This window comes from Lagenorhynchus albirostris, chromosome X (assembly GCF_949774975.1).
Source record: "Lagenorhynchus albirostris chromosome X, mLagAlb1.1, whole genome shotgun sequence".
NCBI classification, from domain to species: Eukaryota; Metazoa; Chordata; class Mammalia; order Artiodactyla; family Delphinidae; genus Lagenorhynchus; species Lagenorhynchus albirostris.
Genome location: NC_083116.1, coordinates 111,316,614 through 111,341,702, shown reverse-complemented (window position 1 = coordinate 111,341,702; position 25,089 = coordinate 111,316,614). Strand labels below are relative to the sequence as shown.

At 39.7% G+C, this 25,089-nt stretch overlaps 1 protein-coding gene and 1 pseudogene across 6 annotated transcripts in view; one reads left to right on the top strand and one right to left on the bottom strand.

The window, feature by feature from the left end:
• The window catches only part of POLA1 (DNA polymerase alpha 1, catalytic subunit), a 303,249-nt gene that overhangs the window by 26,851 nt on the left and 251,309 nt on the right, over positions 1-25,089 (top strand). For all 6 annotated transcript variants that reach the window (XM_060137819.1, XM_060137817.1, XM_060137815.1 and 3 more), the window contains exons 9-19: positions 148-349; positions 438-616; positions 6,674-6,786; positions 7,495-7,611; positions 8,896-8,970; positions 11,576-11,714; positions 12,762-12,916; positions 16,601-16,685; positions 21,115-21,176; positions 22,639-22,728; positions 24,673-24,789. In XM_060137819.1, the coding sequence (XP_059993802.1) occupies positions 148-349; positions 438-616; positions 6,674-6,786; positions 7,495-7,611; positions 8,896-8,970; positions 11,576-11,714; positions 12,762-12,916; positions 16,601-16,685; positions 21,115-21,176; positions 22,639-22,728; positions 24,673-24,789 (1,334 nt within the window). The remainder of the gene's footprint in view (positions 1-147; positions 350-437; positions 617-6,673; positions 6,787-7,494; positions 7,612-8,895; positions 8,971-11,575; positions 11,715-12,761; positions 12,917-16,600; positions 16,686-21,114; positions 21,177-22,638; positions 22,729-24,672; positions 24,790-25,089) is intronic.
• Positions 10,693-11,164, bottom strand: LOC132513609 (cytochrome c-like; annotated as a pseudogene).

The window sequence follows — 25,089 nt, the reverse complement described above, 5'->3', positions numbered from 1 at the left end:
AGGAAAAGTTAAAAAACATCCAATTTGGAGATTGAAGAGAAATGCGAATAGCATGTGGGCAAGGGGTAGGCTGCCGTTGCAGCGTAGGGGAAGCTTTTGTGCTCCCTGGCAGCGGCACATGATGGGATTGTGTGATGCCACCCCCAGGAGAGCCGGTGCTGGCATTGCGTACAGTTGACCAGGAGGAGTCAGGGGCAATGGATTTTGAAGATGGTGACTTTGATGAGCCCATGGAAACGGAGGAGGTGGATGTGGAGCCGGTGGGTGCCAAGACCTCCGACCAAGAGAGGGAGCCAGCAGAGGGGACAAAACATGAGGCAGATCCTGGGAAAGGGACCATATCCTACTCGTAAGAGCATTTTATGACTTTTCTGACAAGTAGTGCTACAATTATCCCATCGGATTTTGAAAGGATTTTGAAAATGTGATTTTTGCAGAGCAAGTTTTCTCCCAGATGTCTCTTGTTGGGACATTGATCAGGAAGATGACAGCAGTTTCTCAGCCCTGGAAGTTCAAGTGGATTCCAGTCACCTCCCACTGGTAAAAGGGGCAGATGAGGAACAAGTATTTCAGTTTTATTGGCTGGATGCTTATGAAGATCCGTACAGCCAACCAGGTAATCATACAGTTACATACGGTAACTGGATGTCTTTAATGTGGAATAGCGCCTTTCCCTGAAGCGTTAGTGACTGTAATTGGAACAGGCTCTGCCCTCATGTACGTACATAGTAAGAGCAACACTCATGAACTGTAAAGTGGGTGAGCCACCCGGATGGAGAGGAGTTGTGGTGTGAATAGTCCTTACAGGCGCTTATCCCCAAAACCAGTTATATGTGGTTTTGCAGTGTGTGCTTGTATTATAGTTCACTGTTAATGTATCTGAACGTATTGGAATGCACTTTACTTAAAGTGGAATCAGTCTTTAATTTGTTCCTTCAGCAATTTTAACACCTGCCCTGTGCCAGGCACTAAGATGGGGTGAACACGCTGGGCAAATTCCCTGTCCTGGTGGAGCTAACGTTCTAGTAGGGTGGGAGAGATAGGCAGTAAATAAGGTAAGTTAATGAATGGTGTAAAGGCAGTTAGTTGGGGGATGGCCAGGGAGGGCCTGTCTGAGGAAATGGCCGTTGGGCTGAGATTTGAGGCACATTCAGAGCCGAGGAGAGAGTATTTCAGCCTGAGGAACCCGTAAGTGCAGAGGCCTGGGGAGAGAAAGGAGGAGGCCTACGTGGTTGTAGCAGAGTAATCAAGCGACAGGACTGGCTGAAAGTCAGGTCGGAGAGAATGCAAAGGCCGGATAATAAAGGACCTTAAAAGCCGTATTAAGGAGTTGAAGTCTTACTCTAAGAGCAGTGGAGGATTTTCAGTGCAGGGTGCAGGGGTGAGGGGGTTGAGCGGCCCCATGGTTGGGTTTACATTTTAACAGGAACCCTCTGGTTTATGCGGAGAAAAGGCTGTGTGTGTGTGTGTGTGTGTGTGCACGCGCGCACGCCTGGGGCTGGACTCAGGGAGTGTGGAAGCTCTGGAGATCAGTCCGTCTACAGCAGGTGTGCTAGTTACTTGCCCTAGTGGCGGCTGTGGAGGAGAGGAGCAAATGCCTGTAACTTGTACTTCGACATGAACTCGTTGGCGGATGGATGGATGGATGTGGGGGGTTGACGGAAAGGAGGGATCCAGGCTAATTCCCAGGTCCTCCTCCAAATGAGCTGATACTCCGAATTCTGACTCACAAAGAGCCAGGAGGCTCTCTAGTTTCCTTCTGTGCTCCTTTGAGCACTTCTTCACTATGGGGCTGGGCAGGATAGGGCATGTCAGATTCATAAAAAATACAGTATACACCCTTAAACAGTTGCCTTTATTCAGATCCGTTTCTGGATGTAAGGGTAGATACAAACTGAATTTTTTCAAAGTGATTTCCTGGAGTCCGAGTATTAGCCATCAGAGCGGGGGCAGCAGCATTAGTATGCTCCGCTTATCGAAGAGTTGAAACTCCTGCGGAGCTGCTTGAGTAGCAAACTGCCATGTGTTCATTGCTGAGGTAAAGATGTAAGCAGTCTTAGAAATGGTATCTCATCTACCTGAGCTAGGGCAAGATGATCTGGTTAGACCCTCTCGCCTCTTTGCCTGCTTTGTAACTCGCTGGTGCAGGGTGGGCCGGCAAGTGTGATTTCATGAGGCTTTGCAAATTAAACCCAGGGCAGCCCCATCATACAGCTTCAGGGGACACCATTTTCACGTGTGTGTCGTGTGACCTCCCAGCACAGCAGCATGGCTGGTGCTCACTGGACTTGGGTGACGTGGTGGGCCTGCCCATCCTGGTGCCACTCCCTGTGCTTTGCTGTATCTGCTCCAGGCTGGCTTTTATTCCCTGACTTGATTAATGGTCCCATGAAAACCAGAAACCTGGGAGCCAACCTTGAGTCCCCCCTTTCCTCCCTTCCCTCACCAAGTCTTATTAGTTTTCTCCTTCTAAACTAGACAAGCTGTCTTCTCTCTCTCCTCGCAACTCCCACCCTTGAGCCCTTCCTGCTACTGAACCCAGCCTCCTAACTGATCCCTCAGCTGTCATCCTCCACACTGCAGCCTGAGTGATTGCTCAGGACGTCATTTCCTCGTTAGAGAAAATCCGCAGTGGCTGCTGCCTGTGACTTACAGTCCAAGTTACTTAGTAAGGCTTCTATTGCCTGCTGTGTAGGACTTTTGTGTCCTAGAAATAGTTTGCTGTATGTACCTACTGCTCTTTATACCATATCCTTTTTTTTTTTTTTCTTTTTCTTTTTTTTTTTTTGCGGTACGCGTGCCTCTCACTGCCGCGGCCTCGGGCCCAGCCGCTCCGCGGCATGCGGGATCCCCCCGCACCGGGGCACGAACCGGCGTCCCCTGCATTGGCAGGCGGACCCTCAACCACTGCGCCACCAGGGAAGCCCTACCATATCCTTTTATTCACTGTATTTGTCTGCCTAGAATGACCTCACCTGGCTCAGCCCCAGTGTGGTCTCCCCAAATTTCCTAATCCTCCAAACTGGCCTAAGAGCCCTTTCTGTGACCCCCATCGAACCCTTACCCATTGCAGCATTTGTCACATTATTTTGAAAAGATCTGCTTCTGTGTTGTCTTTTCCCTCAGAGCTTTTAAACTCCTGCAGGGCTGGGACCTTTTATTTCCAGCATCTAGGATGATGCCAGGTACATAGTAGATGTTCAGTAAATGTTCATTGAAATAAACTGCACAGCGACAGTCCTGTAGATGCACGTGAAAGGTTTCAGAGAATCAGCATTGCATTCGCTGCTATTACCAAGTCTGCCTCTTGAAGCCTTGTAGCATTGTGGATTAAGAATGGCTAACACAAAAGTGGATGGTCTTCCATAAATCCACATATAAAGCATCAGATTGCTGGTGTCAGTTGCCAAAAATTAGAACCTTAGGAAACAACAACCCTCTCTATTTCCCGTGTGAAAATGAGTTTATTACTTCTGTCTGTTGCTTACTGGTTGATACTCTTAGTAAAAAACAGCGTCATTTCGCAGGGCAGGGGTCTAGAGCTGCGCTCTCTACTATGTTAGCCACTGGCCACATGCAACTCTTTACGTTTAATTAAAATGAGATAAAATTTAAAGTTCAGCTTCTCAGCCACTAGTCACATCTCAAGTGCTCAGTAGCCACGTGTGTCTAGTAGCTACCCTATCCATGGATAGCACAGGTAGGGAAGAATTCTGTCATCACAGAAATTTCTGTTGACTAGTGTTGATCTATAGTAATGGATGTTGTAGGTTAAGATTGAAGCACGTTGAAGCACAGCTATATTTGCAAAGCAACCGATTTATGGTATATATTGTTGTTGAATTCTGGTACTGACCATAGTCATGGGTAGGCCTTTTCAACCACTATTGGGAAATATTTTGCATTTGAAAGAGGTACCAGTCTGTTACTGGCCTGTCTTCTAAATGCTAGGGTAAAAGGGAGTTTCTATTGCTGGAAAAGGCCTCAGATACCATCATCTCTAGTTACTCACTTAAAGCAGAGGAAGCTGGGGCTCCAAAAGATAAAGTGGTCAGCTCCTCAGTGGCAGAGTTCAGGGCTTCTCACTCGTAATCCACTCTGCTGTTCTGTGGTACTTCTGAAGTTGTGTCCTCTGCGATGGATGTAGATGGCTTAAAAAAAAAAAGTCCTGGGCTTCCCTGGTGGCGCAGTGGTTGAGAGTCTGCCTGCCGATGCAGGGGACATGGGTTCGTGCCCCGGTCCGGGAAGATCCCACATGCCGCAGAGCGGCTGGGCCCGTGAGCCATGGCCGCTGAGCCTGCGCGTCCAGAGCCTGTACTCCACAACGGGAGAGGCCACAGCAGTGAGAGGCCCGCGTACCGCAAAAAAAAAAAAAAAAAAAAAAAAAAAAAAAAAGTCCTGTAATCTCAGAGGGTTGAACAGTTTCATCATGATAGCAGGTAATGATCACTGAGCTTTGGTGAAATCAATGTTGCTAATAAAAACGAAGTACTCCTAAAGACCCTGTTATTGTTTCTCACTTTCTTACAGATTCTAAGTAAGTCAGTTGTTGCTGAATGCTCCGTAATTATGAAAAGAATCTTACTCTTTGCATATGGGAAGATATCCTGTCTTCATTATGACTTTTTCAAGGTTGAATAATCCTGACTGCACCTGGTTTCAGCTAGTAACTTTAAGGGGAATGTAATCTTTGTTTACCATGATCTTTTTGTGGCAAATGAGGCATAAACAGTGTCAAATGTGTTGCATGAAATGTGATATTAGTTTGACTGTAAAATGAGCTATTTGAATCTTTGAATCCAGTATTAGGGTCTTTATTTTTCTTTGCATGGAATTTTGGTTTTTCGTCTCTAACTGTTGTGAGGATGACTTTTAATTTTCTGAGCTACTGTGACTTTTTTCTTTTTTAATCATCCCCACAGTCCTCCCTTCTCTCTCCCCTATCTCCCCCCCACACCTCTTTTACCCCAGCTGAAAATTACACAACTCTTGTAAGAATTTTAATCATCTGCAGAAATGAAAATTCTTAGATAGTCTTATTTCTACTAGAACGAGTGACAGAAGGAAGCGCTGATGAGCTATCTTGTGAAACTGGAGTAATTGGCCTTGTGAACAGTAGCCTTTGCATGTGCCAGAATTTTCTAAGTGCCTCAGGCAAGTGGCCCTATAAGCGGCTATGTTCATTACTGCTGTCTAATTATTCATGGAGCCCGGGATTTTGCACAGTGACCATCTCTTAGGTTGACTATCAAATCTCTGGAGTCCTTTTTTTTTGGCCACGTGGGATTTTAGTTCCCAGATCAGGAATTGAACCCGGGCGCTCAGCAGTGAGAGCATGAAGTCCTAACCACTGGACTGCCAGGGAATTCCCTCTGGAGTCCTTTCTTTTTTAAAAAATTAATTAATTAATTTTTGGCTCAGTTGGGTCTTTGTTGCTGCGCACGGGCTTTCTCTAGTTGCAGTGAATGGCGGCTACTCTTCGTTGTGGTGCGCGAGCTTCTCATTGCGGTGGCTTCTTTTGTTGCAGAGCACAGGCTCTAGGCACGCAGGCTTTAGTAGTTGTGGCTCGAGGGCTCTAGAGCGCAGGCTCAATAGTTGTGGTGCACGGGCTTACTTGCTCCGAGGCATGTGGGATCTTCCCGGACCAGGGCTCGAACCTGTGTCGCCTGCATTGGCAGGTGGATTCTTAACCACTGCACCACCAGGGAAGCCCTGGAGTCCTTTCTTGATGGCCATGTTTCATGAACAATGGCTTGATGTCCAGAAAGGCTTGGTTTACCACTTTGTGGTCTATGTTACTTAGGGATCTCAAAAGGATTTGGTTACTAGACCCCATTTGTTAAACTGAAATAAGAGAGGGAGGAACATTACAAATGCTACCCAGCCAGATGTCTTCAGTAGTCTGTGAGATGGAAAGGGTGAAATAGAAGATAATAGTTTAGCCCTATTAGGAGATATATACTATTATATGGAATAAGATGTGAGATGAATTATGTTTTTCCAAAACACAATTTTACATACAGGAGAATACTGATATACCATACATAGTTATCCTTACACATGAATGTTAAGTTTTATTGGTAAGTACAAGCTAGAAAGGAGTTTAGTATTACATTTTCAGAGTTCTCATAAAAGGTTTAAGTACGAGTTTTGTTGGAGAATAAGTTGCTTTTTTTTGTTTCTCTTAATGTGGGTAATCCTGGTTCTAGGGAAAATGTCCTTTTTTTCCTCCTACACTGATCTAGGATGTCTCCCTAGTTTTCAAGGTCTGTCTACATTGAGCCGGGATGTCTCTCTAATTCCCCAGCGGTTTCTACACTGACCTAGGGTGTCTCAGTAGTTATCCGGGCCTGCGATGTCTCCCTGATAACTGAGGTTTGTCCCTATTTACCTGGGATGTCTCCCTAATTCTAGGGAAAAATGCTCCCACCAAGTTAGAGAATCATTCTGTTCCCTGTCCTCCCAGTGGTCACAGGTTTTACTGGTGTGATATTGTCATGGCATAGGTACTGAGTAAAGGAACTAGTTTTTGGGAATGGACAGCAGATGCATTTGCTGTAAGAAATGACTTACCAAAGCATAAACGTGTGGACACAGTGAGCTTTTACATCGTCCCTTTAATGTGATATAACTGAAATGTTTATTTTCCCATGGTTTTTCCTTATTCTTGTAGGTGTGGTGTTTCTATTTGGCAAAGTTTGGATCGAATTCGCCCAAACCCATGTGAGCTGTTGTGTCATGGTGAAAAACATTGAGCGAACGCTCTACTTCCTTCCGCGTGAAACGGTAAACCTTAGTAGACAGCTTCTAATTCCAAGTGTATTCTGTCTTCTGCCACTAGCCCTGTCCTTTGACAGGGCTGTGGATTATCTACAGCCTTTCTTATTGCCTGCCTCGTGACCACTGATTGTCAGCAGCTCCATTAGACATTGGGGGAAGTGGAGTGAAACACTATCTGTTTTTCAACTTGTTAGAAAGAGCGTAAAAGTGCCTGAGTTTCAGTACATAATGCTGTCTCCCCCCCCACTCCCCATTTCCATAATTATTGGGGTTGGGAGTTTATGACTAAAATATGACATGGTGTTTGGCCCAGTTTTCATGGTTTTGTTATTTCCTCCACAGCCATTTTTAACAAGGTCAGTTCCATTTGCTCCTTCTTTTTATTAGGGCTTAACATCCACACTCTCCTCTCAACCCCAGTTGTTTCCCATCTCAGTTGAACTGTGAAGCGTCTTGGTCAAGATTTACAACACTCTTCTCCCATTTTGTAGGATTGATCATCTTTATCTCTGGGTTTTATGATGCCATTGGGAGGACTTGGGTGTTGGATTTAGTACATTTTTGGGTCCATTTGTATCTTTGAACTCACCTTATTCTATTAAATGTTTAAGTACGTGAAGATGAAAGTTGATTTAGGCTTGGGTTTCTGGTGGTTGAAAAGATCTTATGTACAGATATTTTTTCTCCTCCCCTCCGCTCTCCATGGGAAAGCAGAAAATTGATCTAAATACAGGGAAAGAAAGTGGAACTCCAGTTACAATGAAGGATGTTTATGATGAATTTGATGAGAAAATAGCAGCAAAATATAAGATTATGAAATTCAAGTCCAAGGTTTGTATTTGGTGATAATTTTTTCAGGTCTATATATTGGTTGTTTGTTAATTTCCTGATTTAGCAAATAGTTATTGCATATCTTCTTTTTGCAAAATGCCTTCTGTGTGGCAATAATTCATTGAATGGAAATTTCATAGATAGCAATGTAAAACCAATATGTTAGATTTATAAAAATATTTATTCTTTCTCTTTAAACTGTGTATGATGTTCATTAATTTGAATAAAAAGATAACATTAGCAAAGTAATTGCTTCCAGTACTTGAAGCATAGCTTGTTCTTATATAGAACTATATATAGAACTTATATATATATATATAATATATATCTTATATATAATAGTTCTTATTCTTAGATGGAGAAGAAACTGTTCTGATCTTGTTTACATTGGTTATTGCCAAGTTGTCTTGGTCAGAAGGTTAAATCTTTAAAAGTCAGGGTCTATGATGCAATTTCTGATAGAACAAAGTTCTTCTATTCGTGTGATACATATTGATCAGTTGTCTTCATTTTAGTGAGCTATTGATGCCTTTGGCCATAGTTGTGGGGCTGTAAGTTCCTCAGCACACTGGCTATATTAACAGTGATTGCAATAAAGGGAGGATTGAGTTGCTGAAGATGAGGCTAACCATCTGAACTATTTGAGCTTTTTGACTTGTGGCTGATGGATCAGGTCTCTAAAATTCTAGAAGCAATGTGGTGCAATGGTGAAGAGCATAGGTGCTCAGGCTAGACTGCTTGTGCTTTAAGTACTAGCCCTACCACTTCCTGGTCTGTGACCTTGAACAAGTGCTGAGTGACTTCTCTGGGCCTGTTTCTTCACCTGAGAAGTGGGGCCTTATTTCCAGAGCTGTTGGAAGGGTTAAGTCAATTAATTAGGATTAGTGATTACAACAATCCTTGGTACATAGCAAGCACTCAGTACATGTGAGCTATGATTATAATGTTTATCATTAATTTTTGTAGCAAGATGGAGTTGCTTAGTATCGAAGAGTAGCAAATAATTTAGTGCATTGACATTGTAAACATTTTTAATGTTTTATTACCTCTCTTGAATGCAAATACTTCTAAGTTCTCTAGTGTCCAAAAGAAGTCTTTTTAACATTTTGTCACTGGCTATTTTAGTCCCAGTTGAGAGGGGGAAAAGGTGCTTTTTTGGCTTTATTTACCTTTGTGTTCCATAATGATTAAATACAGAGACATGCGTTGTGTATGTAATGCTTGTCAATTTAATTTGTGAGAAGTTTTTTTATCTTAATGATTTTTAAATATCAACTTACCCAGGCAGTGGAAAAGAACTATGCTTTTGAGATACCTGATGTTCCAGAGAAGTCGGAGTACTTGGAAGTTAGATACTCGGTAAGTCAAACAAAGAAAATGAATGGATTTTGCTTGAAAATGGCATTTTCCTGTTTTTGAAATTTCAACTGGCTTTCAATTAGGAGTATTGGCAGGGCTCTTCAAGCTTATAGTTCATTGAAGTGAACTTATAGTCATGAATAATTAAAATGAATAAAATGAATTTAAATATGTAGACTATAGGTTATACTGCCTTTCTCTGCTTTCAAGTATGCATCTTTACATAAATAAGTTGAAATTGCACAACTGTTTGTCAAGTGGAATGAATGCCACAAGATGGAGTTGGACATCATTAGTCTGTTGAAGTGTCCCTCAGCAGTGGAAAGGTGAGAGAAGAGCGTCAGTAGCGTCACTGTAGTGCTGCTCCTGCTCCCTTGACAGACAAGGTCACTGCTGCAGGATGTTAATTAACTGGACCTTAACCTCTCTTTACCTCTCCGTTCTAGTGTTTTGATCTCATGACGTTGGAAAAGGGAAACTTAAGAAATATCTCTGACAGTGGTGATGAAAAGTACCATGGAAGCATTTTTTTTGTAACTGTCAAAACTTTTATTTAGAAATGAATTTGAAATAACATTTCTTGCATGCCATGTGTAAATTATTAATAAAGTTGTGATGAAATACATTGCTTATGACTTGATAATTTTAGCTGTGGATTTCTAATCTGAGGGATGTATGTAGCATTCAACTGATGCACTAGTAATTATTCCTGGTCTTAAATTGCTCTATAAGCAGCAACTGTTTCAAGCATCAACAGGAAGATGATAACCAGTATCATTATTTTTTGCTCAGATAACGTAAGAAAATTACTGAATTTATTATCGGTTTGTTTAGGCTGTATTCATCAGAGCACACATGGCAATATATATAGAACTTGAGAACGTGAATATTTCTTATGAAAAGAAAAATAAAACACTGTCTCCCATAAAAAATTTTCTCCATGGAAGCATTTTGAATGAGTCCTACTCCCTTGCTTTTATTTATTTATTTATTTTGATCTGTGACTTTGTTTTTAATTCTCAAGCCTTATGATCAGATAATTTACAAATTTGTGCTAATGATAAAGCTCCTCTGCCTTAACCCTTCTGAGTTGGCAAAAGCACCATTGCCCATCACACATCTACAGTAGTTCTGCCGTTGTGTTTCTGAATACCTGTTTAAAAGACAATCCTGAATTATAACTTAGTCTGACTTTGTAGAGAATTCACAAGCAAGTTTCCTAACATATCTTGTCACAGTGAATTTTAAAAGCATCTGATCTTAAAGATCATCTATAAAATGTGAAAAGTACTAAATATTCTTTATTTGATGCTATACATAAACCACACTAAAATTCCTTTCATTAAGTAAAACGCAATATTTTAGATGGAGAATTTTAATTAAATTGGCGTAGTTAAGACCAAAAAGATAAAGTGGATGTGTCAGTATATCTTCGGCCCTTGCCTTAACAGGCAAACGAACACAACTTGAAACACAGGTGAATCTTGCTGGTCTATGAGACAGTTAAGGGAGCTTCTCAGTATTTAAATATATTAATATAACCAGTTATAGAAATCTAAATATAAAACCAATCTCCTATAGGGTTTGAGAAGGCATTCACCGTATCGCTGAAAAGTTTAACATTCCTTATTCAAGTTTAATCATCTCTTTAGAAGGGGAAAACAGTGATAGTACTTTTTGAACCAGAATTACTATCGAAATTCAAAAAGCTGACTATATTCATTTAGCCACAAGCCAATCTTATTTAAATCAGGACAGAAATATTACCTCAGCCATTCATGATCTGAATTCTAGTGTATGAGATCAATTTAAATATGGTACACATAAAAAGTCATGAGACATTTGTTTCATAATAAATAAGGCAGTGGCCAACGATTATGCATTAGTAGCTTTTTTGAGATAAGCTATCAAGTCTGCCCTTTCTCCCTTCTTCTTAATGCCAGCGAAGAACATTTTTGTTCCAGGGATGTACTTCTTGGAATTCTCCAAATACTCCCATCAGCGTCTCCTCTCCCCAGGTGATGCCTTTGTTCTTGTTGGCATCTGTGTAAGAGAATCTGAAAGTCTGAGCTGTCTTTCACTCAAACAGACCATGGAGATTTGGCCCAGTCTTGTGCTTGCCTCCCTTTTCCACAGTATGGCACTGGGCACACTACTGAACAAAAATCTTCTTGCCCTTCTCAACATCACCCATTTTTAAATCGTTCTTTCTCCGTGCACGACTAAGAGGTTCCCGCTCGCAAGCCGAACGTCCCGCTCTCTCGCTTTCATTCTTCTAACGGAGTTGTATTTATTTGGCTATTCTTTATCAGTAAGGTATGTACAGCTCTGGACAGAAATCCTCTTTTGCGGGAGCTTCTTGGCCCATTTTTCTTCTGATGGGTGTCATCAAGATGCATTATTTTGTCATTGTGAATTGTTTTTGTTTCCTACTGTGAATTGTTATGGATTTCATTTGTGGCAAATTACATTTCATATATATCAAAGGGGTTTCTTCTGGTGGTTCATAGAGAGACTTTTGTTTATTTCAAATATAGACTTTGGAAAATGTGAAGTAATAGTTTTAAACAAAAAAAGATTTTTTTTTTGTCTTTGCCTTTTTCAGGCTGAAATGCCACAGCTTCCTCAGGATTTGAAAGGAGAAACTTTTTCTCATGTATTTGGGACCAACACATCCAGCTTGGAACTGTTCTTGATGAACAGAAAGATCAAAGGACCTTGTTGGCTCGAAGTAAAAAATCCACGTAAGGGAAAATTTACTTTCAGAATGCTAAGTAAATTGCTGTTAGATGCGGTTTCTAGAAGTTAAAGAATTGGACTCAATTTCAGTGCGACCACTTCCTTTTTAATGTTAGTTTCTTTAAGGTTTTCCTTGAGTGAGTATAGGAAGTACGTTTGAAATCACTCTTTCACCGTGGTGCTTAGCATTTTAGTGGGAAGGAGGTTTTAGCTAGCCTACTCGGGCATTTGGGTGCATCCTTCATTGTGTTGCTGTCAGCGTGGACTTCCAACCTGGCTGATGTGGCTCAGCTGTTCTACATAGTGAACTGCTGACTTCTGAAGGAGCAAAACATCACTGCCCGGTGTGGATAGTGCATGTATGGTCTCTTACCTGATGTTTTTCAATACTTGCATTTGTGATACTTTGTTTTGTCTTCATGAATCTCTTAAAACTGTTTTTTCAAAAATTTATTTATTTATTGTTGGTTCATTGGTTTGTTTATTTATTTATTTTTGGCTGTGTTGGGTCTTCGTTTCTGTGTGAGGGCTTTCTCTAGTTGCGGCAAGCGGGGGCCAGTCTTCGTCACGGTGCGCGGGCCTCTCACACGGAGCACAGGCTCCAGACGCGCAGGCTCAGTAGTTGTGGCTCACGGGCCTAGTTGCTCCACAGCATGTGGGATCTTCCCAGACCAGGGCTCGAACCCGTGTCCCCTGCATTGGCAGGCAGATTCTCAACCACTGCGCCACCAGGGAAGTCCCAAAACTGTTTTTTTTTAATTCCTCTAAGGCAGTGCTGTGGCTTTTACAAACCTATTTTGGGTCTTGGATTTTTTGGAAAGTCAGATGAAAGCTGTGGACTTTTTTCCCAGGAAAATGAACATATGTATACACACACGAAGATTTGCATACAATCCAATAACGTGGTTTAGTTTTAGTTAGATGTTATAATAAGACATTCTTAGTAGAAGGTAGGATTGAAGACAATCTCGGTTAATCACAGATGTCTTAATTATAGTAACTTTTCTTTTTCAGCAAATAGCTATTGATCTGTTGTTCCTATTCTTTTTCAGAGCTCTTGAATCAGCCAATCAGTTGGTGTAAAGTTGAGGCAGTGGCCTTGAAACCGGACCTGGTGAACGTAATTAAGGATGTTGGTCCGCCTCCACTTGTGGTCATGTCTTTGAGCATGAAGACAATGCAGAATGCAAAGACACATGAAAACGAGGTAAAGAAACAGGACAGATTTTGTACCTATGCCAGAGGTGCGATACTTCTTGCACTTGTATAGCTTTTCTGTAAGGGGAGGTTCTTTTTGGAAGGGAAAGAATACTAATTCACTACCAAACTCCATTTTGAAGAATGAATTGAATTTGTCTGGTTTGGAGGGTTTTTTTATTTAAAGACTTAAATTGCTGGACTTTGTGTTTTTAAATTTTTTTATTTTGGAGAACTTCAGATGGACATAGAATAATATAATGAACTCCTATATACCCATCACTCATATTCACCATTTAGCAAGATTTTGTCACACTTGTTTATCGCCCCCCTTCTTCTTTTTTCCTCCTGAAGTATTTTGAAGCTAATCTCAGACATTGTGTCATTTTACCCCTGTATACTTTGGTTTGCATCTCTCAAAACATGCACACTTTCTTATAGAATACCATTATCACCCCTATTAACATTAACAGTGATTCCTTGATACCAGCTAAAATACCTAGTCCATAGTCACATGACTCTATTTCTCAGAAATGTCTTTTTTTTTTTTTTTTTTTTTGCGGTACGCGGGCCTCTCACTGTTGTGGCCTCTCCCGTTGCAGAGCACAGGCTCCGGACGCGCAGGCTCAGCGGCCATGGCTCACGGGCCCAGCCGCTCCGCGGCATGTGGGATCCTCCCGGACTGGGGCACGGACCCGTGTCCCCTGCATCGGCAGGCGGACTCTCAACCACTGTGCCACCAGGGAAGCCCTCAGAAATGTCTTTTAACAGTTGATTTATTTGAGTCAGGATTTATACAAGATCCACAGACGGTGTTTAATTTTTGTTTCTTGAATCTCTTTTAAATGTGAGCAGCTCCCTCCCACCCCCTCCAGCTTTTTCAGTGACGTTGACTTATTGAGGAATCACTGTTAGTGGTCTCAATGAATGACCCATTTTCTGTATTTGTTTGCTTCCTCGTGTCTGTGGATTTCTTCCTGTATATCAGGGGTTGGCAAACTGTGGCCTGCGGGCAAATCTAGCCCATCACCTGTTTCTGTAAATAAAGTTCACTGGAAGACAGCATGTCTGTTCGTTCACATATTATCTACAGCTGCTTTTGTACCACGGCAGCAAAGTTAGTAGTCATGGCAGAGACTCTGTGACCTGAAAGGCTAAAATATTTACTTTTTGGCCCTTTACGGAAAAAAGTATCCACCCCTGCTCATTAGCACTGCCGAATTGATTAGGTTCAGGTTTAACTTTTTTTGGCCAAAATACTGTGTAGGTGGTACAGTGTATTTCACGTTGGGTTGTATCAGTAGGCACGTAATGTCTGGTTAAACCACTGTTAGTGGGGCTATCATTGATTAGTAGGTTCAAGTTTTTTAACCTCGGCAATACTGATGTTTGGGCCGAATGAACCTGTTGTGGGAGCTGTCCTGTGCATTGTGGGATGTTTAACAGTATCCCTGGCCTCCACCCAATGCCAAATATCACCGCTACCGCCTAGTTCTGACAACCAGAAATGCCTTCAGACATCTCTAAATGTCCCCTGGGGACTGCGGGCAAAATTGTTCCTGGTTGAGAACCACTGATCTAATTTTTGCCTAAATTAGATATTTCATTAGGAGTTGTAAAATGGTCTTCTAATTCCGTCATCCTTTCCATGTTTATTAGTTAAGCATGTGAAATATTAGAATGATTATTAGTTAAATATTTCTATAAAATTAACTTTTCCTCATTAACCAGTACTATTTGGTTATGCTGCAATACTTTATATAGGAAAGAAGAGATAAATGTGTACTTCTTTCTCTTTCGCTGCCAGTTTTCTGAGAGGGAAGTTGGGGACCTACATTATGTGCAGTGTTGACACATGATTTGTTTATTTTTCTTGTTACTTATTTTTGCTTCGTCTTTTATGGACTATCATTATAAACTCATGGGCTTTATATATACTTAGTATATTTCAATCTGTTTCATTCATTAATTATTCTTGTTATTTTTGCTGCTTAAATTGTCTCTCTTTGTTCGATGGGAGCTTCTTTGTGTTTGCTTCTAAATCCTTTGACATTGATGGGGATCTTTTTTAACAGCCTTTTGGCAATTTTTTTTTGTATGTGATTTGATCTTTTAATAATAGTTGATATAGTAGATATTTATTAGTTAAGTGTTTGGGGAAAATTTAATTAGTTAAAAAAAATCCTTCCAGCACCCAGAGTGAGGTTTCTAAATACCATTTCCCCAGAAAGGAAATAGGGTTTTGTGAAGAAATAGCTGATTTGGGGCAGGAAATGTCCAGGATAAGCCTGGAACTTCTTGTTATACTAGAAAGCAAGGACGATATTAAAATCTACTGAAGATATGTCAGAAGGACTCAAGAGTAAACTTGAAGAGTTTCCTACACCAAAGATGGGACAATTTGAGCATGTATAAGTATAACTGCAACAGATTGAAACATACGACTTCATAATGATACTGTAAACACAGCACCGCATTGCTCACCTGTGAAGAAAGCTAGGGAACTAACTCATTATTTTGAAAACTGGTAAATAAATAGATTGAATCAAGCATTTATCTTGACTTTTTTGAACATATATTGTATCTCAGGTAACCAAATAATCGATATGGGGAAGTTTGTCTTCATAGAAGCTTTCCAGCTAATAAATAAATAAAATAAAGGAAAAATTGAATGTGACCACTTTGCAATCTCTAATGAGATAATGGATCTAGGCAGTGATTTTCAGAGGCTGCTAGTATCACTAGAGTAGAGATAACCAGACCCGATGTGATAACCAGTGATCAGTAGCACCTCCAAAGAATTCTTGCCAAAAAATCTGATTTTTATCAAGCCTTCAGATCCACATATGAATATACAGGCAGTGCAGAAACAGAAGAACATGTTAAATGACATTATTGGGATACGAGCAGCAGAGTCTTTACTGGGGGGGCACTCTACGGGGCAAAACCACCCAGTTTCTTGAACAAATAAATTGCAAGAAATAATAGATGGGGAGGAGTTGTACTTAGACAGTTTAACATATCAGCTGGTTGCAAAGTATGGACTTATTTGGTAAATAAAATTGAGATAGTTGGGAAAACATGAGAATTTGAATCCTGCCTGGATATTTAATGATTTTAAGGAAACACTGTTAGTTGAATTAGCTGAGATGATTGTATTGCATTTTAAAAACTTCTCATCTTTTAAAGTAATGGCTCTCAATTCGGTGAGATTTTAACCCTCAAGGGGTTTTGGGCCATGTCTGGAGACATTTTTGGTGTCACAACTTGGAGACTGGGGAGTGGGGAGCGGTGCTGTTGGCAGCCAGGGATGCTGCTAAACGTCCCATAATGCACAGGGCAGCCCCACAGCAAAGAATTATTCGGCCTAAAATGTCCATAGCGCTGAGATTGAGAAACCTTGGTTAGGGATACCTGCTGACATATTTCTGGACAAAGTGATAGGTATGCGTTTTGCATCAGAATAATGTGGGGTAGGGCTGTTGATGAGTTGATGATTGAAGCTGGGTCATCGGCGTATGAGAGTTGATTTTATTATTCTATTTTTTTATTTGTTTAAATACTTCCGTAATAAAAAATTAAAGTATTCTTACGGATTAAAATCTGTATCTTTTTCTATTCTCGGTGGTTGTGGTGAGAATGCAGACTGCGTAGTAGGTATCTGATAAGTGATTTTCTCCTCCTTTCTTGGCAGATTATTGCTGTGGCAGCATTGGTGCATCACAGCTTCGCACTAGATAAAGCACCCCCACGGCCTCCCTTTCACTCACACTTCTGTGGTATGTATTTTTTTAGCTGGTTTATTAATGGCTTAATTTTTATTTTGTTTTTTCTCCAGCTGTTGGATCAGTAACTTAAAAAAAATGCTTTTAAGATACTTAGTGCATGTTGTTAAAGAAGTTTTTTTAAATTGAAGTATAGTTGATTTACAGTACTCTGTTAGTTTCAGGTGTACAGCAAAGTATTCGGTTATATATAATATATATCTATCCTTTTCAGATTCTTTTCCACTATACGTTATTACAGGATATTGGCTCTAGTTCCCTGTGCTCTACAGTAGGTCCTTGTTGCTAATCTTTTTCATGTATAGTAGTTTGTATCCGTTAATCCCATCCTCCTAATTTATCATACCCCCCACCACCGCCCATCCCCTTTGGTAACCATAAATTTGTTTTCTATATCTGTGAGTCTGTCTGTTTCTGTTTTGTATATAGGCTCATTTGTGTTATTTTGTAGATTCCACATATAAGTGGTAGCATATAATATTTGTCTTTCTCTGACTTATTTCACGTAGTATGATATTCTCTAGGTCCATTCATGTTGCTGCAAATGGCAATATTTCATTCCTTTTTATGGCTGAGTAACACTCCATTTGTGTGTGTGTGTGTGTACACACACACCACATCTTCTTAAACCAGTTGTCTATCAATGGGCCCTTGGGTTGTTTCTGTGCCTTGGCTATCGTAAACGGTGCTGCTATGAACATTGGGATATGTTTATCTTTTCGAATTAGAGTTTTCGTCTTTTCTGGTTATATGCCCAGGAGTGGGATTGCTGGGTCATATGGTAGTTCTATTTTTAGATTTTTAAGGAACCTCCATACTATTCTCCATAGTGGCTGCACCAATTTACATTCCCACCAACAGTGCAGGAGGGTTCCCTTTTCTCCCCACCCTCTCCAGCATTTATTGTTTGTAGAATTTTTGATGACGGCAATTCTGACCGGTGTGAGGTGATACCTCATTGTAGTTTTGATTTGCATTTCTTTAATGATTAGTGATGTTGAACATTCTTTCATGTGTTTGTTGGCAATCTGTGTATCTCCTTTGGAGAAATGTCTATTTAGGTCTTCTGCCCATTTTTGGATTGGGTTGTTTGTTTTTTTGATATTGAGCTGCATGAGCTGCTTGTAAATTTTGGAGATTAATCCTTTGTCAGTTGCTTCATTTGCAAATACTTCCTCCCATTCTGAGGGTTGTCTTTTCATCTTGTTTATGGTTTCCTTTGCTGTGCAAAAGCTTTTAGGTTTGAGTAGGTCCCATTTGTTTATTTTTGGTTTTGTTTGGTAAAGAAGTTTTTTTTTGGTCAGTTGTGGACCCTAAGTTTTATTGGACTGGTTGCTCCTATTCAGCTGTTTAATTTTTTTCTAGGAGCGGAAGTCGGGAGGCAGTTTGATATCTTTTTCTCTGTTCCAGTGGTTACTCTATTGTGGTAGAGTAGTTTTTTTCTTCTGGGTCAAAATTATGCTGTAACTATTTTCTTTTCATGATGTCACCCTAAAAGCCTGTCATAGAAGCCTGGCCAAAGTTTTCTGTGTGATGAGGCAAGATGCCAAGGGATAAATAAATGTTTACCTATTTGGGCAGAGTTATGGTAATATCGTGCTGGAGTTGGAAATAGTTGAAACTATTCCACAGAATTCTGCGTGCCATGAGGCAGTCTCCACCGTGGATTATGATGTATTGCATGTTGAGAACTTGGCCAGTTAAATAGTCATTTTTTTGTAAAAAATAAAATAAGGGCACGACACTATTGATGTGTTATGCTTCCCGGGTTATTTTCCAGCCCAGAACCAGAGATTAACTGGGGCAGCATCTCCTGTCAGGTTTCTTGGATACTAGGAAAGTGGGACAAGGGAAGCAAGCAGAGAAGGGAGGGTGATGTGTTATTTTTGTGAAGTTTTACCCTTTAAGTTGGGTTGAATACACAAAACAAAGTGATGTTGAGAATAGTTTGGAAAATATGTGGAAGAGAGAGTCATGAGCTCATTTCAACATTTACCTCCTCAGAGTATGTCACTGTATGAACAGCTGTTGTGAATGACAGGGAGTCGAGAGTGTAGTGGGGGAAGCTTTGGTCATCTTTACTATCCTAGCTTTGAGAAGTTTGGACTGAGTTCCTCCATTGTATGCTGGTTGAGGTTTTGGTGGTGGTGGGCATTTCCTTTGGGAAAGACTTAAATATCTTCCATTCTGACTTAGATGGATAGCAAATGTTTCATCAAAGCAGTTTTAACAGTTGTAGGGACTTAGGGCTCTGTACTTGGGTATTCTTTTTTTTTTCAGATTTAATCTTCTAAACTTTTAAAAAATTGAGGTATAATTGACATGTAACATTGTATGACTTTCAGGTATACAACATAATAATGCCATATTTGTATATGTAGCAAAATGATCACCACAATAAGTCTAGTTAACATCCATCACCATAGTTACAAACTTCTCTTTTCTTGTGACGAGAAGTTTTAAGATTTTCTCTCTTAGCAACTTTCAAATATGCAATACGGGGTTATTAACTGTAGTCACCATGCTGTACATTACATACCCAAGGCTTATTTATTTTATAACTAGAAGTTTGTACCTTTTTACCCCCTTCACCCATTTCGTGCACTGCCCCCACAATCACCATCTGATCTCTGTATCTGTGAGCTCATTTTTTTCATTTTCTTTTCTGTTTTTGTTATTCCACATGTAAGTGAGATCATACTGTATTTGTCTTTCTCTGCCTTATTTCTCTTAGCATAATGCCCTCTGGATCCATCTGTGTTATCGCAAGTGGCGAGTTACTGTTTTTATTTTCTTCAGATAAATACCCAGAAGTGGAATTGCTGGATTATATGGTTCTATTTTCAACTTTTTGAGGAAATTCCATGACTGTACCAGTTTACATTCTCAGCAACTGTGCTCAAGGTTTCCCTTTTCTCTCCATCCTCTCCAACCAACACTTTTTATCTCTTCTCTTTTTGATAATAACCATTCTAGCAGGTGTGGGTAATATCTCATTGTGGTTTTGCATTTCTCTGATGATTTGTGATGTTCAGTACCCTTTCCTGTACCTGGTGGCCTTCTGTATGTCTTTAGAAAAATGTCTATTCAGCTCCCCTGCCCATTTTTTAATCAGGTTGTTTGTTTTCATTGTATGAATTTAAAAATATATATATGTTGGATATTAATGCTTTATCAGATATATGATCTACAAATATTTTCTCCCATTCAGTAGGTTGCCTTTTCATTTTGTTGATGGTTTCCTTTGCTGTGCAGAACTTTATACTTTGGTGTAGTCCCACTTATTTATTTTTGCTTTTGATGCCTTTGGTTTTGGTGTCAAATCCAAAAAGTCATTGCCACGACTGCTGTCAAGGAGCTTACTGTCTATGTCTTCTTTTAGGAGTTGTTTTTCTTTTTTGAGGGGAGCGGGGGGGGCATGCCATATGGCATGCGGGATCTTAGTTCCTGACCAGGGATTGGACCCGTGCCCCCTGCATTGAGAGTATGGAGTCTTAACCACTGGACCACCAGGAAGGCCCTCTTCTAGGAGTTTTATGGTTTCTGATCTTATGTTCAGGTTTGTTTTTTTTAAATAAATTTATTTTTATTTATTTATTGTTGGCTGTGTTGGGTCTTCGTTGCTGCGTGCGGGCTTTCTCTAGTTGTGGTGAGCGGGGGCTACTCTTTGTTGCAGTGCACGGACTTCTCATTGCGGTGGCTTCTCTTGTTGCGGAGCATGGGCTCTAGGCGTGTGGGCTTCAGTAGTTGTGGCACGTTGGCTCAGTAGTTGTGGCTCACGGACTCTAGAGCACAGGCTCAGTAGTTGTGGAACATGGGCTTAGTTGCTCTGTGGCATGTGGGATCTTCCTGGACCAGGGCTTGAACCCGTGTCCCCTGCATTGGCAGGCATATTCTTAACCACTGCGCCACCAGTATGTTCAAGTTTTTAATCCATTTTGAGTTACTTTTTTGTGTATGGTGTAAGATAGTGGTCCAGTTTTATTCTTTTGTGTGTGGTTGTCCAGTTTTCCCAACATCATTTTTTGGAGAGACTCTCCTTTCTCCATTGTATGTTCTTGGTTCCTTTGTCATAAATTAATCGACCATGTTATGTATGAGTTTATTTCTGGGCTCTCTGTATGTCTATTTTTATGCCAACATCATACTGTTTTGATTACTGTAGCTTTGTAATGTAGTTTGAAATCAGGGAGTATGATGCCTCCTGCTTTGTCCTTCTTTTTCAAGATTGCCCTGGCTATTCAGGGTCTTTTGTGGTTCCATATGAATTTTAGGATATGTAGTTTGTTTTGGCAACTATTTAGAGATCAAGGGGAATTTATTTATATTTAAGATGATTTCCATTCAGAAACTTGCAGTGTATGTGTACTTGAAATTGGACTAAGATGGGTGTTGGAATCTTTATTTTTTTTCCTTTTTACAGTTGTGTCTAAACCAAAGGATTGTATTTTTCCATATGATTTTAAAGAAGGCATTAAGGAAAAGGTAAAGAACTCACTGTTTATTCCTTTTAAATATGAAATATGTATTTGTTTAAAAAGAGAAAAGGAGAATGCTATGGATTAGTAGAAATACGCTATTTTATATGTTAATTTATTAGATCTATTCTTGTTAGATTGGACTATGGCATTAACCCATTAAAAATGTATTAGAAGTTTAAAACTAGAAGTGTTATTTAACAATGTTTAAATGTTTTACTTCCTGGAAATAATGGGATTTGACACTTTATTAATAGATGGGTGGTCTCAAACCCTCCTTCAGATAACTTAATTGGAAGCTTTTCCAAAATTGCATGATCACATGATTAGTGTTTTGGGAAAGTGTCGGGTAAAGCCCACCCCACCCCCACCCCGCTAACTTGAAGGAAGTCAAGAGAAGTTGAGAACGCTGTGGATATTAAAGGTGACATATATTGGGAAGGTTGGTGTGGGCTGGCTATAATTGATCTGTGATCTCTAAACTCCCAGTATACTCCATGAAGAAGTTTTCACGAGTCCTTAATAAAAATGGGGGGGGGGTAGTATAATGTGAGTTTTTCATAAAAGTAAACGTATTCAATATGAAGAATTTTATTTTTGGAGAGTATGTTTTTTATTTTATGAAATGCCTGGGTTGGTAAATGTGTAGGTTTTAAAATTTTTTTTTAAAGTCTTCACTTGCCAAAATTAAAAGTTAGCAACCTTATCAGGTTCCACTTACTTTAAATTGGTTTGAGAAGTCCAGTAGTCTGGGGGTACTATTGGATCAGGCTATTATTTGTGAAGTGCCCTGAATTAGTAAGTAAAATGACCTTGGAAAATTCCATTAGAGTCAAACTGATATTTTTTAAACCTGAGCTAGTTGTAGAAAACACAGCTATCAACTTCATTTTAAGAGTCTTAGTAAGAGTGGATCTTTTGAATATCTGATTTATATTGAGTAATCCAAGTGGAAGCCTTTTGTGTGTAGATAGGTTTTATTTAAGACACTTAATTCTTACATGTATGTTTGTTTTTAGTCTAGTTTCTTATTTATGGGTTTTTACACTACTATTTGGGATTAGTTTATACAGTCCTTGGGATCTCTTTATGTGGTAAATACATAAACAACAAAGTCTACCAGGGATTATATAGGAAAGTAAGTAATGTTTTTGATAGGTACTCTGATTCAGGTGCTATAAAATGTGTCCAGATACACAAGCGTGTTCCTATGGAGGGACGTTTCTGCACTCGATAGTGCTCAGCACTTAAAATTTTGCTTCATTCACATGTTTATTACTTGAATGAGCTCCTCAGAGATTTTGTGCAACTATTACTGTGAAATCTAGAATCAGGAATTTCATTGCTGCATTTAATTTTGAAATGGATCGTTTCTTTTAACCCTAAGAAATCTTATCCTGCTTGAACAAGGAGCCAAGGTATAGTAGTTGAGAGTAAAGATAAGTGACTGGTATGTTTTTGTCTAACAGAATGTGAAGGTTGAGGTTGCTGCAACAGAAAGAACACTGCTAGGTTTTTTCCTTGCAAAAATTCACAAAATTGATCCTGATATCATTGTGGTGAGTAGATGTTTGACCATATTGTGGGGAAGCTCTTCATTCCATAGTTCTTTTCAGTGTGACTTGATTGGTACTTTTTGAGCAGTGGAGAATCTTTTCAGAGTGAAATAACCCTGTGGACTGGTGGGAATTGCTATACTTTCTCCTAACAGAAAGGAGAAAAAACTCCAACCTACTATAAGATACTTTTTTTTCCCCTCTAATAGAAAAGCAACTCACGAATTACTGTTGAAGTTTAGGATACTCCTGTTATTTATAGTTAGAGAGCAACCCAGAAGTAAGTCAACTCATGTCAGCTGTTAATAGCTCCAAAATTTTGGCTTAGTGGCCCAGCAGTATAATGTCACAGGAGTGAATTCCCTTGGTTTGGTGCATATCCCCAAAGTGTAAGTATTTTAATTTTATGAGCTCAGTGGATCTCTGGCATATTCCTTTGAGAGCTCGTGGCTAGGAGTCTTTTTTTCTCTTGATGACTGAGTAGCTCCTACTAAATAGTAAGAGGTAATAATTCATTGAGTTGTCTTTGCCACAGTTCCGAAGAGTCCTAAAACAACATTTTGCTTTGTGTTTCCTCCAGCCTTCCTTAGTTTGTAGACTCCTATCAAGGAGTTCTTCCTTTTGTCTTTTTTCTGGGTTAATGGACCAATCACATTATTTTGTGCTTTTGGGTTTTTTGGAGGGAAGTAGCATATAAATGCCTATATTTTAAGTGTAACATCAGTAATTTGGTTACATTGAAGCCTTGTGAAAAATGTTTGCCGTATATTTCTGTGTTCGTTTTTGCTCTTGGACACCTCTCTGGAAGATGGTGTAGCCAAGTACTGAGAGCCTGTAGGTTGCTACCAGTGTCTCTGCACCCGCTTCCCTTATGGTATTTCAGGAGCCATCTTGAAAGTGCTGGGAAGATTCTGTCCACAGTGCCCTCCTGTGGTACTCTGGCTCAGCACCAGGCCCTCACCCAATCTCCACTAGTAGTCTCTCTCTTGGATCCCAAGGAGATATCCTGGAGTCTAGGGTAGCTGGCCTGCTCTAGGGTGTAAGAGCCAAGACTTTGTGAGAAATCCAAACTGAAAGAAGAGAGAATCCTGACATGGGTTTGAGTCCCTAATCCCAGGCATGATAATTTGGAAATGAGACTTCCTTATGTCCTTTGGGTCTCTTAGTTTAATAGACAAACTTGCCATAAATATATAGTGGTATATATTTTTAATTAAAATTAGTGACAAATATGTTTATTAATTTATTTTAAACTTCATCTAGTTTAACTTACTAGAATAAACATAATTCACATGATGGGAATTATCAGACATGGAAAATTGGAAATACAGACATGGAAAATTTGGTAATATTTTTGAGATTTTTTTACTCGGGATGGTTTTGTTTCCATGTTTTTAGCAAAGTTCTTATTTGAAGTATGGAGTGATAGTATATGTTTATTTAGTTGCACATTGATTAAGAGTCTAAATCAGTAGTGTTTGAACTCAGTTCTTTAGGAAGAAACTAGATGCACTTCCTCCGTTTTCTAGAGATGTCTATGTAAACTGTCACGCAACATAGCTGGGTTCTTGGTTTTTAAGGAAGTAAGAAGAAATTGTTTGAATACAGCTTTTACTGATCAGCTAAAAAGTATGGGACATTAAAATTTGCATGAGACTGTGAAGCATGAGTTGCAAATTAAAAGACATCATATGAACCTTGCATCAATTAGGATAAAATAAAGTTTATTCCAGCAATCTGCTTAGCAGCCTTGTTAATGTCAAGGCTAATGAATGCTGCTGATGAATAAATTCCTGAAGAAGAAAGGACCCCAATCGGAGGTAAGCTCATGAGGCCTTCAATTAGAGACCAGAAAAAGAAAGGGCAAAGAAATTCTATGCATATGAAGATAAATCCTCTAATTTGCGTTTCTTATAATGTTATTGGCTGCCTTCTTTTTCTCACTAGGGTCATAATATTTATGGGTTTGAACTGGAAGTGCTACTTCAGAGAATTAATGTGTGCAAAGTTCCTTACTGGTCCAAGATAGGTCGGCTGAAGCGATCCAACATGCCAAAGCTTGGGGTAATAATAATTTTCAAAATCTTAACTTCTCTATTTGGTTTCTTTATATGAAGTAGCTACCAGGGAGTACCCTGTGCTTCTTTGACTAGGAATCTGTTGCCTTATGATAGGACATTTTAACTTTGGCACTAAACACCTTTTCCTTTGAATTCAGCATTTTATTGGTAAAAACCACTGGTAGTTTTTTTTTTTTTTAACATCTTTATTGGAGTATAATTGCTTTACAATGGTGTGTTAGTTTCTGCTTTATGACAAAGTGAATCAGTTATACATATACATGTGTTCCCAAAACTCTTCCCT